This window comes from Callionymus lyra, chromosome 12 (assembly GCF_982586985.1).
Source record: "Callionymus lyra chromosome 12, fCalLyr1.hap1.1, whole genome shotgun sequence".
Lineage (NCBI taxonomy): Eukaryota > Metazoa > Chordata > Actinopteri > Syngnathiformes > Callionymidae > Callionymus > Callionymus lyra.
Window position 1 is genome coordinate 10,459,826 of NC_141829.1, and position 15,240 is coordinate 10,475,065.

General features: G+C 41.9%; 2 protein-coding genes across 5 annotated transcripts in view; one reads left to right on the forward strand and one right to left on the reverse strand.

Annotated features, from left to right (window-relative positions):
• glsb (glutaminase b) overlaps window positions 1-6,357 on the forward strand; it is a 28,147-nt gene extending 21,790 nt beyond the window's left edge. For 2 of the 4 annotated variants that reach the window (XM_087803558.1, XM_087803557.1), the window contains exon 15: window positions 138-3,441. In XM_087803558.1, the coding sequence (XP_087659684.1) occupies window positions 138-192 (55 nt within the window). In that variant the 3' untranslated portion in view covers window positions 193-3,441. Of the gene's footprint in view, window positions 1-137; window positions 3,442-4,707; window positions 4,770-5,797; window positions 5,875-5,930; window positions 5,995-6,072 lie in introns of those variants that run through there. The other 2 variants (XM_087803556.1, XM_087803559.1) reach the window with 2 other exon arrangements.
• A 301-nt stretch (window positions 6,358-6,658) lies between these two features.
• The window catches only part of stat4 (signal transducer and activator of transcription 4), a 31,135-nt gene continuing 22,553 nt past the window's right edge, over window positions 6,659-15,240 (reverse strand). The window contains exons 39-48 of the mRNA XM_087804585.1: window positions 14,929-15,006; window positions 14,752-14,853; window positions 14,545-14,680; window positions 13,626-13,663; window positions 9,429-9,505; window positions 9,228-9,367; window positions 8,962-9,141; window positions 8,173-8,221; window positions 7,606-7,657; window positions 6,659-7,497 (exon numbers count right to left, since the gene is read on the reverse strand). Coding sequence (XP_087660711.1) covers window positions 7,381-7,497; window positions 7,606-7,657; window positions 8,173-8,221; window positions 8,962-9,141; window positions 9,228-9,367; window positions 9,429-9,505; window positions 13,626-13,663; window positions 14,545-14,680; window positions 14,752-14,853; window positions 14,929-15,006 — 969 coding nt within the window. The 3' untranslated portion in view covers window positions 6,659-7,380. The remainder of the gene's footprint in view (window positions 7,498-7,605; window positions 7,658-8,172; window positions 8,222-8,961; window positions 9,142-9,227; window positions 9,368-9,428; window positions 9,506-13,625; window positions 13,664-14,544; window positions 14,681-14,751; window positions 14,854-14,928; window positions 15,007-15,240) is intronic.

Genomic DNA, 15,240 nt, shown 5'->3' on the forward strand with positions numbered 1-15,240 from the left:
CAACATTTCTTCTACACAATTGATTTACTAAAACCTCCTGGATGCCCTAACACACTAAGACCTGTCGCACACACACACACACACACACACACTGGCGCACAAAAGTCTAATCTGTACATTCGTGTCGATTGAAACAGCAACTCGTCTTCGGACCCATGGATTACGAGAGCCTCCAGCAAGAGCTGGCCCTGAAAGCGCCTCTGTGGAAAAAAGTGTCTCCGACCGAGTCGCACCAGGACAGCTCCACCACTGTAGTCTATAGGATGGACAAAGTCGAGGAGTGACGCGCGAACACACACTCAAAAAAAACAAACAAACAAACAAACAACAAAAAACACTGCTACACTCTCCCAGCCTCGCAATATTTATGTGGATTATTTAAAGGATTATTTATTGCATCCGAGGAAGGTTACTGGGATTCTTATGTTTGTGTTGATGGAGGGAGATTTATTGTTCGTTGATAATGACGCTATAGAGGTCAGGTTGACGGTGATGAGTTCTTTTGTAAACGAGTCTTTCATAGTCACTGTTGGATTGTGATGGAAGCGCATGGAATTCACTGCTGCACCGAAGGAGGTTCGTCACGATCGAACATGTCGTTCGTTCAGCAGCTTCGTTTTCTATGTTCGGACAGATCCGAGTTTCATGAGCGGTTTATAGAAATGTATGATTCTTTATTCACGTAAATAAGAATTAAACTCGACGTTAATCAATGTCGAGGACTTTGGCTTCATTCAAGTTCTACCGTAATATTTGCGATCAAGATTGAAGAATCTAATCATTTGAAGCTTTTCTAAAACACAACCTCTCGTACACACGAATCTTAAACCAAGAACCTGAGCTGCCTCGAACTTTCAAGCAAATGTGGAACATGTTTCTTCCTTAATGTAATGGTTTTGTGAGTCGTTTTTACGGGTAAATGTGTGTCGTCGGACTTAAAATATGAATTTATGACATTTTTACAGCATCAAAATTAGACTTATTTTAAATACATGCTTAATGCAACAAGTGTTACATTCAAGGTGGGAGAAAATAAAAAGAAACATTAAGTGTTGACAATTCAAATGTAAAAGTATTAAATTGTTAAAATGTAAATAAATTCAAGAGAAAATATATATTTGACCCCATATTTGTTACGGTGGCTTTATTTGACATTGAATTGATGTTTTCACGTATTGAATTTAACCCTGTATTCACCTGCAATGTGTTTAAAATATTCAGTGTTAATAATTCAATGTAAAAAAAGAAAAATCTGTGGTAAATATTGATATGGAAATGAATTCGTATAACTTTTTTCTATTCTCACAGTGAATTCATTTACATATTTATTTTTTTTAACACTCAATGTTGTTTAAACATTCGATTTTTTTAATCGCAGTCATAGAGTTTAAAATTCAACATGTAAAAATAATTCAAAGACGGGTCATGATGCTGTTAAAATGCGTTTCAAATCTTTATTCAAAGTCCCACGGCTCACGTTTACGTCCGTATGAAAGTAACGTTTCTTTGCGATCTTTCTTCTAAGGACTCGAATCACGACGAGTCTACGCTCTGAACTTAAGAGCCAGAAGAATCTTTGACTTATTCCTCGACATTCAGACGACAGTGTTTTCTCTGCCACGAGTGAATTCCTTGCGCTTCCACCTGTTTAACAATTCAACCATCGTTGAGATGTTGGCGCCATGATGTTAGCACGTTAGCACGTCAGCATGCTAACGCTGCTAACACTTTGGGTCGGATTGTCGATCAGTGTTTTGACCTCGGATCCGAGGATGTTTTGAACACGTGCCGGAGTCGATCATTCCTGAAGTGAGGGTTTGCGTTTTTCTCTCGTTCTTCACGTTCTCCCTAAAAAAAACTAGTCGCACGTGAAGAACTTGGAAATCACTCGTCGTACGATGAATGACCAAATCGAGGTTTTTACGGAGAAGTCGTTCTGTCTTCAAACTCTCGCCGTTAGCCTCAGTGTTTAACTTGTCTTCGTGTCGTTCATTCTCTCGAACCCACAAACCGTTTGCACCGCGGAGCGTTTTTTTTTGTTTTTTTTTTCCCGCCAGCCTGCCTGGACGCACCTGCAGTATTTGTTTCTCACCTTCTGTTACGAGCATTTAACCCTCGGTTGTCGCTGCTGTTTACGTGGCAACGTGTTCGCCGACTGTGTTTTAGGGGATGGAAGGAAGGGGGGCGGACACTCTGGAAAGGATTCCGAGTTGACTTGTGGACGACTGGAGGTCGTGAGTGAAGCGCGCACGAATAAATGATTGATTTTTCCTTTTATTCTTAACTAGTTTCAGTCGTTCTTACAATTATTAGGACAAAAGATAAAAACGTAAATCTAAAAAATATTAAGAATAAAAACTAAAATAATACTGTAAAGAAGTCAATTAAACATAATAAATGATTTGAAAGACAAGACGATAACGACTAGAACTACAATTGTTATTATAATTTATTTATTTTATTCCAAAGACTCGCACTGCTGTCCAGGGTGTCCCTCCCCCCCCCCCCACACATCTCTCTTCTCTCTTCCAATAATCCATTCATCCGTTTACCATGTCTCCAGTATTTTCATCCATTCATCTTTCGCTCTAAACCAAAGATGGTATTTCTCTGCTGCTACACATTAACGACTCCACAGAAGAATCATCCGCTCGTCAATACGACGTATTTTTTCGTGTCATTCAATGTCTTCATGTGATGAAAGTTTATTTTCACACGTCGATACGAAACTCGACCACAGAGCTGTCGGGTTTCAGGTCGTGAAAAATGAGCTTTTATTGTGAAAAGTCGACCCGTTTTTTTTTGTTTTTTTTTCCTCTTTAACATCCAAAGATTTATTCTCTTCGATTGTGATTCTGTTAACGTGGAATTTTAATTGAAAATTAAATTAGATTATAATTATTGTTTTAATATTAAGTTACTCAAGATTAAATTCATAACTGAAGCGTTTTTATCATCAAATTGTCGAGTCTTTGGCGAATAAACGATTCCATTTTCAAGACTAATGTGATCGAAAAGATGGAGGATTTAAAGATCGTATGTTATCAATAAATCTAGTATTTGATTTACTGTAGTAATCCACTGATGTATTTTAAACATGACAATACTGTTGGTTTAAACTTTAAAATCTAAAAACGACTATTTTTCTTAAAAATCAAAAAACGATCAGATATGAAATAAATCTTTGAAATATTAAACTTGTAATATAAAAAAATTGAGAAAATATCTTAAAATCATCCAAAACTTCAACGGTTCTGTGTTTTTTTTTGTTTTTTTTCTTCTATGTTTCTTTTCTATCGAGCATGTTTCTGGAATATTTACTGCCTGTCCTGTCGCTTCAAATTGTTTTTAATCCATTTTTATTAATTGGATCCATATTTGTGTAAAACGACAACTGTTTTTTGTCCAAATTTAAATAAAGCCCAACGATTGTTTCTCTGAGATCGTCGTGTTGATCATCATTTGTGTGGAACCTTCTCATCCTTCACTGTCCTTCACTGTGGTCCTTGAACGCATCGTCTGCTTCCTCGTCAACTAGATTGATGTGTGATTCGTTAAACTCTCGATTCGTATCGTCTAAGACGACGCGATTATCTGTCAATTATTTCTTGAATTAATGCTTTAAAACTTGTCTTTAATTCTGACGCATGTCTTTAATCTTTTTGTCTGTTTTTTGTAAACGCAATATTGAGATCTGATCCTCAAACCGTGTATTAAAATTTAACTTTATTCAGGGTTTTTTTTTAGTTGAAATTTGCTTTTAACAAATAATACGCTTTTTTTTCCCTGTTTGTTTTTATATTTTTAACTCCAGGATTGTTCGATAATAAAAGTAATTCTATTAAAATGCATTTATGTCAGAATTATATTTTACTGCGTCTTGAGTATTTTGACGGCAGAAAAAGACAAAAAATGTTTAATTAAGTAAAAAACATTTTTTCGACACATTTAATTAGTGCTTAACGAGGAAAATTCTCCACAAATAAGTAAGTAAGTAATATTTATTTATATAGCGCTTTTCGAGACCAGGGTCACAAAGCGCTTAAACAATCAAAACAATACTCAAAACAGTACATACTTCAAAGATCAAGACAACACCGAGAACAACACAGGAGTTCGAGAAATTCAAGGAAAAGCCTGAACAAATAGTCTTAAGATGTTTCTTAAAGGAGTCAGTAGATCATCAAAAACAAAGAGAGAGAAGATTGTTCCAAAGCTTAGGAGCAACAGCCTGAAAAGATTTCTCTCCTCTGGTCCTGAGTGTTTGCCTCGTTTCTAACTTTTTGTACAAAAGAAATCAGGCGCCGCCACTAGTGTCCAGAAGGAGGCGCTGTCCCGTTAAAGAATTTCAATTTGCATGCTGAGAAGAAAAGGGAATAATTTCCCCCCAAATTAACTCTGAAGAGCAACACGTGAGGTTTGTTGTCCACATCTGTGTTTTAACCACGTCATTGTCTTCAGTTCTTTTCTGTAGTTTTTTTTTTATGCTTTTAGGGAAAAAAAGTTTTTGCAGTTTCCGGGTAAGTGTTGATGGTTTGTGTAGTTGTGTGTCGTAGCTTGTGTAGACAAAGTAGTTTTTTCTTTTTTCTTTCCCAAAACTCTCTCGTGTTTTCTTTCTTGAAACTTAGTCGTGTTGCATTCGTGGTCGAGTCGCTCGCGTTTGAACCGACTTTGTTCCGCATCTTCTCTTCTTCTCTGTGTCTGCAGGTCAAGTCCGTCATCAACCTGTTGTTCGCCGCCTACACCGGAGACGTGTCGGCGCTGAGGAGGTGAGACCATGATCTACTGCACACACACACACACACACACACACACACACACACACACGCACACCAGTGACGTGTCGACGAGGCTTCGTGAAACAGTGTCTCGGTTAGAAAACGAGTCCAGGTTTTTATTGTATCTGTAGGTCAGAGTTAAAGATTACAAATCAGAGAGCGCCATCTAGTGGTCTTTCAAAGCGAAGACGCTGTAAATTTATTATTTATTTAATCTGCCAGAAATTGAACCTAAATGTGTCGCAATCGAACGGTTTAATTTGTGCGTTTGTCTTGAAATATCATTGTTTTATTTAAGAAAATCTCTTGTGTAACTTGATTTTTTTTACTTAGGCATTTTTGAAGTATATTTATATTTATATTTTCTAATTTTTTAATAATTTAATTTAAAAAAATGTATATTGAAAGTAAATCTGAATTTATATTCTCATATTTTCTAAATTATTCCTACTTTGGAATCCAGCCGCCGGTGCTTCTACGTCGTCATGTGATCGTCTGCACTTTCGCGTGATTGGCTGAAAGTTCCACCAATGAGCTGTTGGTGGCACCGTTTCACCATCATTTTGATATTGAATTCCAAACGCTATAAAGCCTAAAATAATACATTACATTTTTTTTTTTTTACTTATAGGAATAAGAATATCAGACTGTTTGTGTAAAAACATTTTTTTAATTATTTTAATAAGATTTAATAAACTTAAAAAAAAATTAACATTTCAATATTCAAATTATCGAATCATTCAATAAAGTATCTAGAAATAAAATGAACAAAGCTCAAAGCTTTTGAATTTCAAACTTTAAATTCAACTATTCTGATGTAAAGTCCATAACGCGCTACCAATAATGTCAGTTTAATTTCTGAGAAGGTGCCCCGTATGTTTTGAAATGTAGCCATTAGCGCACAAATACTGTATTTGTTTGCTAGCAAGTCTTTGTCGAACCAAATATTTGTCCAAATTTGAGTGAAAATCTGTCCACGTCTCCCAAATATCACAATGAAACCACATTTTCCGGCCCAGGTTCGCGCTGTCGTCCATGGACATGGAGCAGAGGGACTACGACTCCAGGACGGCGCTGCACGTGGCGGCGGCCGAAGGTAACGGCGAACGGTCGCCCCGAGAGAAAAGTTGTTGAACCTCGTTGTCGCGACAGGTCACGTCGACGTGGTTCGCTTCCTGCTGGACGCCTGCAAGGTCAACCCGGCCCCCAAGGACCGGTGAGTCCCAAGGAACCCAAAAAAAAAAGTCACTATTTGAGCCGGCGTTGATGCTTTATTTATTTTTTGGGGGGCCAGTTGGGGGAACACGCCCAAAGACGAGGCGGTCCACTTCGGGCACCTGGACGTGGTCACCATGCTGCAGGAGAACCAGGACAAGTACAGCCCGAACGCCGGCGCCGACGAGAAGGAGAGCGCCGAGAAGAGTCTGGACAGTCTGCTGTAACCGCGGGCGACGCCGCCGCCTCATCAAGTCGCTTTTATTTTGAAGGCTTTGTTGGCTTCCTGCGCACATTACTACCCGCTGTGCAGTATTTAACTCAGAGGTCACGACCCCAATTTAACCATCCAGTTTAGGATCGTTTTAATTGCACTTAAATTAATCTTAAACCGGATAAAATTGATAGTTTAAGTTACTTCTTTTTTCCCATTCACTCCAAATTAGTTTTTAGTGACCTTTATTTGTTTAAACTCGTCATTTGAAAGGTTTCCTGTTCTGGTCGTTGCCCGGGAAAGTACTTCCTGCCTGGTGTGTGACGTCACGATGACGAATCCTTTTTCCGCTTCATTTCATCTTAAATCGTATAATAACCGTCCAATATTATTTCAAGTGACGTCATTTTTGATGGTGTGTTTTGTGCGTTTGGGGAGAAACGGAAGTAAATTGTCGATGTTTGAGTGAAAACCGTAAAAGCAGCACTAAGTTTATCTCTGGCTCCCTCTGCTGGTTGAGATGAAAACTACTCTAACGTTTATTAACGTGTCCTTTTAATGTCAAATGAACTGAGATAATCCCGTGTTTGAACCGCGTCAGTGTAGATATAATAAAATGGTGGTGTTCGTGTCCTTCAGGCTCTGTGGCCGAAAAAATACCAGCAGACAAATGTGTTTCCTGCTTTAAAGAATCTTAATTCTTCTTTTTTCTTTTTTTTAAACGGTGAATGTGTTTTTTTCCAGGTGTTTACAGAAGCTCTATTGCACAAATATCAGTGTAGAACAAAATAAAATACTTTGAAAAAAAAAAATGCAGTTGAATTTTATTTTCCCACATTGATTGACAAGAGAATCACAAAAGAACTGAATAAAAATGCTTCTTTTTTTTTTTCCAAAAAACATAACTAACATGAACACTTGAGAAAAGTCCTGCATTTAAAGGCAGTGACTTTTTTTCAACAAAAATACTTTGCTTTTAAATAAAGTAAGGTAATACTTTATTGATCCCTCAGGAGGTCTCCTTCGGGAAATTGTCTAAATGTAGCCATTAGCACAATCATACTTTAACCGTTAGCAAAAGCAACAATTTTTTCTTTTTGTCCAAATATGGTCAGAATTCTGTACATTTCTCCCAAACCACGAGTGTGGCTCAGAATGTTTCAGGACTTCTTTTTACAAAGGAACATAAAAGTCCAAGTCTTGGGCGGTGATCGTTGTGTTGAACAGTTCAGGCCTGTAGTCCATTTGTAAAATCTCTGACGGGGGTTCGGAATACTCGGGAACTTGGAACTGAGGAGGAGAAAATGCAAAAAAAACATCGAAATAAGGGTCAGTTTGCAGGTGTTGCTAGAACAATGTTCTTGGATATAAAAGTCATTATCTGATGAGTCCACTCACCGCGTCAGTCTCCATGTCTGTGACGTCCACTCGTGGAGGCGAGGGTGAAGCTCTGCAACAAAACACCATGTTTTTCAGCTCAAACGTGTGACACAGATGTTGCTTCTACTACTAAAATGTTATTTAAAACTCTAAAGATAAACCCTGAGTTTATCTAAAACTACGAAACCTGGCACCTCGAATACTTTCCACTTTTTTTTTCTAACTTTATTTTCAGTCTGACCATGAATAGATCTGAAAGTAAGAACCAGAATTTTAAAGTTGATCTTGAAGGAAACTAGCAGCCAGTGAAGAGTTTTAAGGATCGGGGGAAATGTGAGTTCTTCTACTAGAGCGGCTCAGAATTCTCGCTGACCAAAAATGACGTACTCCGTGTTAATATCGCGAGTGCTTCCGGTGTAGACGGTGGAGTGTGTGCACTCTGGCCAGACGCTACATTAAAATGAACATACATTTGTGTCTACAGCTCTTAGAAACGTGGCGGTATAATGTGGTCCTTAAAGATACCGCTTCACTTCAAACAAGGCGGGTGTCATGCTGGGAACTGGACGCTGTGTAGAGACTCACCCTGATGCCAACTTGCCCACCCTGGACACGTAACCTTTCACCGTTTCTCCTGTAAACAGAAGGCAAGACTTTGAGCTTTAAGTATGTATATGTTTGAAGAAAGTTTAACTTGGTACCAACAAACTAAACTCCCATGATGCCTTGCCCCCCTGACCCCTGTCTTCCTCTCCAAGATGCAGTAAGTTCCTCATCATGACCATGTTTTGAACTTATTACTTTATAAAGTTCGTCTGAAATCTGGGCGAACGAGAGGTTATGAGAGCGGAGCCCATTATGACACAATAATGGCTTCACGCCTCCTCCAGCCAGCTGTAATCACTCCCCGCTTTGTTTACACAACGAGTCCCTTGGAGCTGGAGACTTCCAGGATTGATGACAGGCGGTGAGAAACCTATGTTTGACCAATCACAACATAGTGGGCGTGGCTATGGTAAATAAGATTTAATCTCCGAAAAAACAGTTTTCAGTGGGCGGGGCTTAAGGTAATTTTCTAATGTCAATATTTCAATGAAAATAGAGTTTTATACAAACAGACACTGATGATACAATAGAGTCAAAGATCTATTTAAGACTCACTTAAATCAACACATTAGTTCAACTTTATGTTCTACGTCAAAAGTCATCGACAACTGTGATTGATTGGCTGGGCGGCAAAGCATTACGGGAGTTGTTCAGGTCACCGTTATTGAGAGGCTTGTTGTTAATTGGGGGGGGGGGGTTCAGAACGTGACCCCCGTCATAAACACAGGATCACTGTACATAGAATTGGCGCCAGTAAAAAAAACGAACCTGAGTCTTTGTAGAAACCTTTGAAGACGTCTCTGTGGACGTCTGGGTACAGGTAGAGCAGTGTTTTCCTGTGGCAGTTGAACTGGTCTTTCACCGTGAAGTGGTCGATCTCGTACGGAATGTTCTTGGTCTTCAGTTCGGTCTTGGAATAAGGATCCATATGGAGCACCGGAGCTTCACCTCCAGGAACACAGAAGAAAAAAAAAAAAATCAGACGTCGTGGAGGATTTGAGCCGAAAACCGGTTCCAGGGATCCGACGACCCACCTGCACCGGGGTGATCCTTGTAGCTGAAGCTGATGGCGCCGTCGATGATGCTCTCGCTGAAGCGCAGCAGGAAAGTCCCCGACGGCTTCTGCTCCAACAGGATCTGAGTTCTCTCCTTGGTCACGAAGCCCATGATGAGCCTGTTTTGGGGGAGAATCCGGTGAAGCGTCTCCTCGCTTTGACCCCATTATGTTCGGTTACCCTTCGCGCCACAGATCCGCCAGGTGTTTTTTGATCAGGTCCAGGATTCCGTCCAGCCACGTCCAAGCGTCTTTACGCTGTCGGAGGAAAAACGTTTGAGCATGATGAGGATCAGCACCGCAAAGTCTAACACCAAGTGTTCTTTTTAAGAACAATTATCTATTGAAAGATCAACGCAAGACATTACGACATAGACGCAGAATTCAAATTGAAAAAGTCATCGACAGCAGTGATTGGTTGGCTGGGCGGCAAAGCATCGCGAGAGTTTTGTTCAGGTCACCGTTACTGAGAAGGTTCGTTGAGAGGGATGTGATGCAATTTGGAGTTTGCGAGTTCAAACTATATATAATAAAGAGATGAACGTTATTTATTGTCGTGTTTCTTTGCAAGATCAGTCGATTTTCTCACAATTAAAACAATAAATAATTTACACAGCTTATGTTTAAATGGAACTGGTAAGGTAAGGTAAGGTAAGGTAAGGTAAAACTTTATTGATCCCTCAGGAGGTCTCCTTTGGGAAATTGTTTTTTTACAATAGCCAGCAATTTTTCATAAACAATAAAAAATAATACATAAAAAATAAAATAAGAAGAACATAAAGAGGAAGAACAAGATGACACAATCTAAGTCTAAAGACAAAGACAAAGAACATAGGTCAAGGAAAGAAAAACAACAAAGACAAAGATACAAAGACTAACATGGAACAGAACATCCAGATACTCTCACTCCACTCCTGCCCCCGAACTCAGAATTGTACAATTTAATAGCCCGAGGGATGAATGAGTCCCTGAGTCTATTTGTTTTGCACCTGGGTAGGAGCATTCGTGCACTCATTCTGCTTCTCTGCTCACTGATGACAGTGCTGAGAGGATGACTGTCATCGTCCATGATGGACAGTAGTTTGTTCAATGATCTCCTCTCAGCAACTGTCACCAGTGAGTCCAGCTTCATTCCAACCACAGAACCAGCCCTCCTGATCAACCTGTCCAACCTGTTGACACTCCTCTTGGACACATTTCCACCCCAACACACCACAGCATAGAACAGGACACTGGCCACCACAGACTGGTAGAACATGCAGAGGAGCTTCTTGCAGATGTTAAATGAACGAAGCCTCCTCAGAAAGTACAGTCTACTCTGAACCTTCTTATACACATGGTCTGTGTTGCAGGACCAGTCCAGTTTACTGTCCATCCACACACCGAGGTACTTATAGTTGTCCACTATCTCCACCTCGTCGCCTCTGATGGACACTGGACGTGGCTTTGTCCTGGACCTCCCGAAATCCAAGACCAGCTCCTTGGTTTTTGAGGTGTTCAGCTGCAAGTGGTTCCTCTCACTCCAGTCCACAAAGTCACGTATCAGACTCCTGTACTCGTCTTCGCTATTGTCCCTGATGCATCCAACAATGGCAGTGTCGTCAGCATACTTCTGGACGAGACTCAGCTCTGAGTTGTAGCAGAAGTCTGAAGTGTAGATGGTGAAGAGGAGAGGGGCCAGTACTGTCCCCTGAGGTGCTCCTGTACTGCACACCATAGTGTCAGACTTGATGTCCTTCAGCCTGACATACTGTGGTCGATCAGTAAGATAGTCCGTAATCCAGGAGACCAGACCAGGGTCCACATGCATCTTAGTCAGTTTGTCCTGCAGCAGAGTGGGTTGGATAGTGTTGAAGGCACTAGAAAAGTCCAGGAACAGGATTCTCACTGAACCGCTTCCTTTATCCAAGTGGGAGTAGGTCCGATGCAGGAGGTGAAGGATGGCATCTTCCACACCAACTGCTGGCTGGTAGGCAAACTGCAGGGGGTCTTGCGCGTGCTGGACTTGTGGCGTAAGATGTTTGAGGACCAGCCGCTCCAGTGTCTTCATCAGCTGCGAAGTCAGTGCCACCGGTCTGTAATCGTTCAGCACACTCGGTCGGATCTTTTTAGGGACTGGAACGATACAGGAAGTCTTCCACAGAGTTGGTACTTTCCCCAGCCGTAGACTGAGGTTGAAGACATGCTGGAGTGGCTCAGCTAGTTCAGCAGCGCAGGTCTTTAGCAGTCGAGCAGACACCTTATCAGGACCAGCAGCCTTCCCTGGACGAATCCTCCGAAGTACATCCTGTACCTGGAGTGAGGTGAAGCTGGGAAGTGGTTCTGTGGAGCTGGGGGGGGCACAAGAAGGTGGGGCAGGTCCTGAGGCGGGCAGCAGTGAGGGTGAGGTGACCTGCTCAAACCTGTTGAAAAAGTTGTTCAGTCCATTTGCCTCATCCACCGTGTCCACTGCAGTCAGAGAGGCCTTGGTCTTGTGTCCAGTGATGGTTTTAACACCATCCCAGACCTCTCTTATTTCTTCTCGGCTCAGCTTCTCCTCCAACCTCCTCCTGTAGGTGTCCTTTGCCTCCTTCAAGCATCGCTTCACCTCCTGCTGAGCTGACCTCATGGCGTCCCTGTCTCTGCTCCTGAATGCCACTTTCTTCCTGTTAAGGACATCCTTGACCTCCTTTGTTACCCACGGTTTATTATTAGGGTAACAGCGGACAGTCTTAGTAGGGGCGACAACGTCCAAACAGAAATTTAAATAATCTGTTAGACAGTGTGTCTGTCCCTCGATGTCCTCACCATGAGACCTCAGCAGCACATCCCAGTCTGTTGTTTCAAAGCAGTCTCTGATGGCGTCCTCCACAGCTGGTGTCCACTTTCTGATTGTCTTAGTGGTCACAGTCTGTCTCTGCACCAGAGGAGTGTACTGTGACTGAAGGTGGACCAGGTTGTGATCGGACCTTCCAAGTGGAGGAAGAGGTTTGGCTCTGTAGGCGTCCTTCAAGTTGGAATAAAGAAGGTCAATTGTCCTGTTATTCCTGGTGGGACAATCCACGGCCTGATGGAAAGTAGGCAGAGTAGAGTCCAGGTTGGCATGATTAAAGTCTCCAGAGATGATGATAAACGCGTCAGGATTTTGATTCTGAAGTCGAGCTGTCATTGTGTGGATCTTCTCACAGGCAGATGCAGCCGCAGCGCTCGGAGGAATGTAGACACACAGCGCGATCACGTGACTGAACTCATGCGGTAGATAATATGGACGCATGCTGACAGCCAACAGTTCTAAATCTTGACAACAAGAGACTTTCTTTACAGTAACGTGTCCCGGACTACACCAGCGTTTATTCACGTACATGATCAGACCTCCTCCTCTGCGCTTCCCACACGCGCGCGCGTCTCTGTCCGCTCTGATGGTGCTGAAACCAGGCAGATCCACGTGTGAGTCCGGAGTCAGTTGAGTGAGCCACGTCTCCGTGAAGATCAACAAGCTGCTCTCTCTGTAGATCCGCTGGTTGTTGAGGGCAGACAGCTCGTCCATCTTATTCGTCAGTGAATTGACGTTCCCCATCGTGATCGTTGGGATCGTTGGTCTGTGACGTCTCCGATTGTCCGATAGCTTAGCCTTTAGCCTCCTCCCTGCCCGACAGCCTCTGTAACGGCGCTGAAGTTCGATCGGGATCTTGTGGCGATCTCCAGCCCGTGCCATTGACTTCAGCGACAGTAGATCCTCTCTTGAGTAAACAAGACGATTCTTTCCATGTTCAAAAGTATCCATTTAAAAAGATTATAGTAAAAAATTAATAAAAAACAGAAAATTATAGAAATTGCTGCGGAGCTACTGGAAGAGGCAGCCGTCCTCGTCGGCGCCTTTAATGATCCAAATGCAAATAATGCAAAAAATAAAAAAATAAATTCAATTAAGGGGTCACAGGTGGAATGAAAGTTCCTTTAGTGCCCCCTGGAGGTTAAATATAATAATATTAACATTGTAATTGGGCAGAAAAGACGGTATGTGTCGACAGGAAGGGAGAGAAAATGTGGAACAAATGACGAGTCATGTTGACGTCTCACCAGCAGGGGGCGCCATAACAGTAATAAACTATACGACTTGCTTAATCCTACCAGACAGAAATAAATCTGAAAATCCTTCCACATACAAACAACATATCGTTCTCTTTTTTTTTTTACGTCACGTTGTTATTATCACCAGCGCTGCTCGCCCTGAACCACAGCCGGGCGGGTCATGAAAAGAGTATCTGCTTCCGTGTCCCACGCTGGGGGGAAACTGATCCGAAACCCCGAGTCGAGTTGGGCCGAGACGAGTCGGCGTAAACGGGTCACATGATGGCAACGGAAATACTCACTCATTACTGCAGGATGAGAAACTGACCTTGAACTGGCGCCACTCCACCATGTTCGCTTCGCCACCTGTAAATCCCATCAATAAAGAATTATAACTAAAACCCTTCACTATCCAACAGGAAAAATTGTGATTTTGATATTTTCTTTGACCTTTAAATGCATCTTCTTGGTTTGTCCACCAGTTATACCAGTATTTCTGACATTTATAATCTCTGTTCCTTATCTTATCTTAAAAACTGAGATACTTGATCTGGAGCTTGTAATCCATGCGTTTGTGTCTTCTCGCCTGGACTATTGCAACAGTTCATGTCTTCATGTCAAGAAGGATCTGTCTCGCCTGCAGTTGATACAAAACTCTGCAGCGAGAATTCTGACCTGCTCTACTAGAAGAACTCTCATTTCTCTGATCCTTAAAACTCTTCACTGGCTTCCAGTTTCTTTCAGAATCAACTTTAAAATTTGGGTTCTTACTTTCAGATCTATTCATGGTCAGACATTCCATCAGTGATCTGATCCAGCTTTACACCCCAGCTCGGGCTCTGAGGTCTGTGGATCAGAATCTACTGATGGTTCCTGAACACGGTTCAGGACCAGAGGAGAGAAATCCTTCCAGACTGTTGCTCCTAAGCTTTGGAACGATCTCTGTGTTTGATGATCTACTGACTCTTTCAAAAATAATCTTAAGACGTTTTTATTTGTTCAGGCTTTTCCTTGATTTTCTGGAACTCCTGTTGTGTTATCAGTTTTATTTTGACCTTTAAAGTATATACTTTATTAAGTATTGTTTTGATTGTTTAAGCGCTTTGTGATCCTGGTCTGGAAAAGCGCTATACAAATAAAAATTACTTACTTACTTACTTGTAGTCACTATAATCAACATGAACATTTATCTACGTTGATTTTTTGCTAACTTCACAGGCTTTGACAGACGATCCATAGTCACTCGCCTACGATACGTGCGTGCAGCATTGCCAGCTGGTCGGCGTCCAGACCGCGTTTGCCTACGCTGTAGAACTGACAGCTCAGGACCTCCGCCAGCCGAGTCCAGGGGACCGGAGGAGGTTTTGCAAACACCGCCAAGTCCTGAGGGAACATAAAGAAACAGTTGACGATATAGTGTTTTTTATCAGAGTGATGAGTTTCTGAAGTCATACCTGGAGATCAGCGCTGGACAACATGCTGCACCACAAGATGGTGGCCCAGGCACTTGGGATCTGAGTCGCGTTGGACACGACCAGCAGAGGCAGCGAACTGGTCTGGAACACGAGCGCAGAAGAACCCAGAGTGAATCATTGATGCTGATGATTTGTTACCGAGAGGACGAAGCTCACCTCGATGTCAAACTTCAGACCGGCATGTTGAAACATGCAGACAAATTTAAGGAGATGAAGCTCCTCCGTCACTCCCAACTGAAAAGAACGAAAGAAATATATACTAAGAATACATATATTTTTAAAAAGTGGGTTCCTTGATTGTAGTGCGAGTCATTTTCTTTCCTCCCAAGAATTACCAGAGTAACATTCACTGACTGGCAAATATAAACTGTAGCTACACGTTAAAGCATCAATACGAAAGATTGAAAAGATTGTTTCTGGCTCCCCCTGGCTGTCAGGACAGTGTATCTGCGATGTCGTGACTCCTGC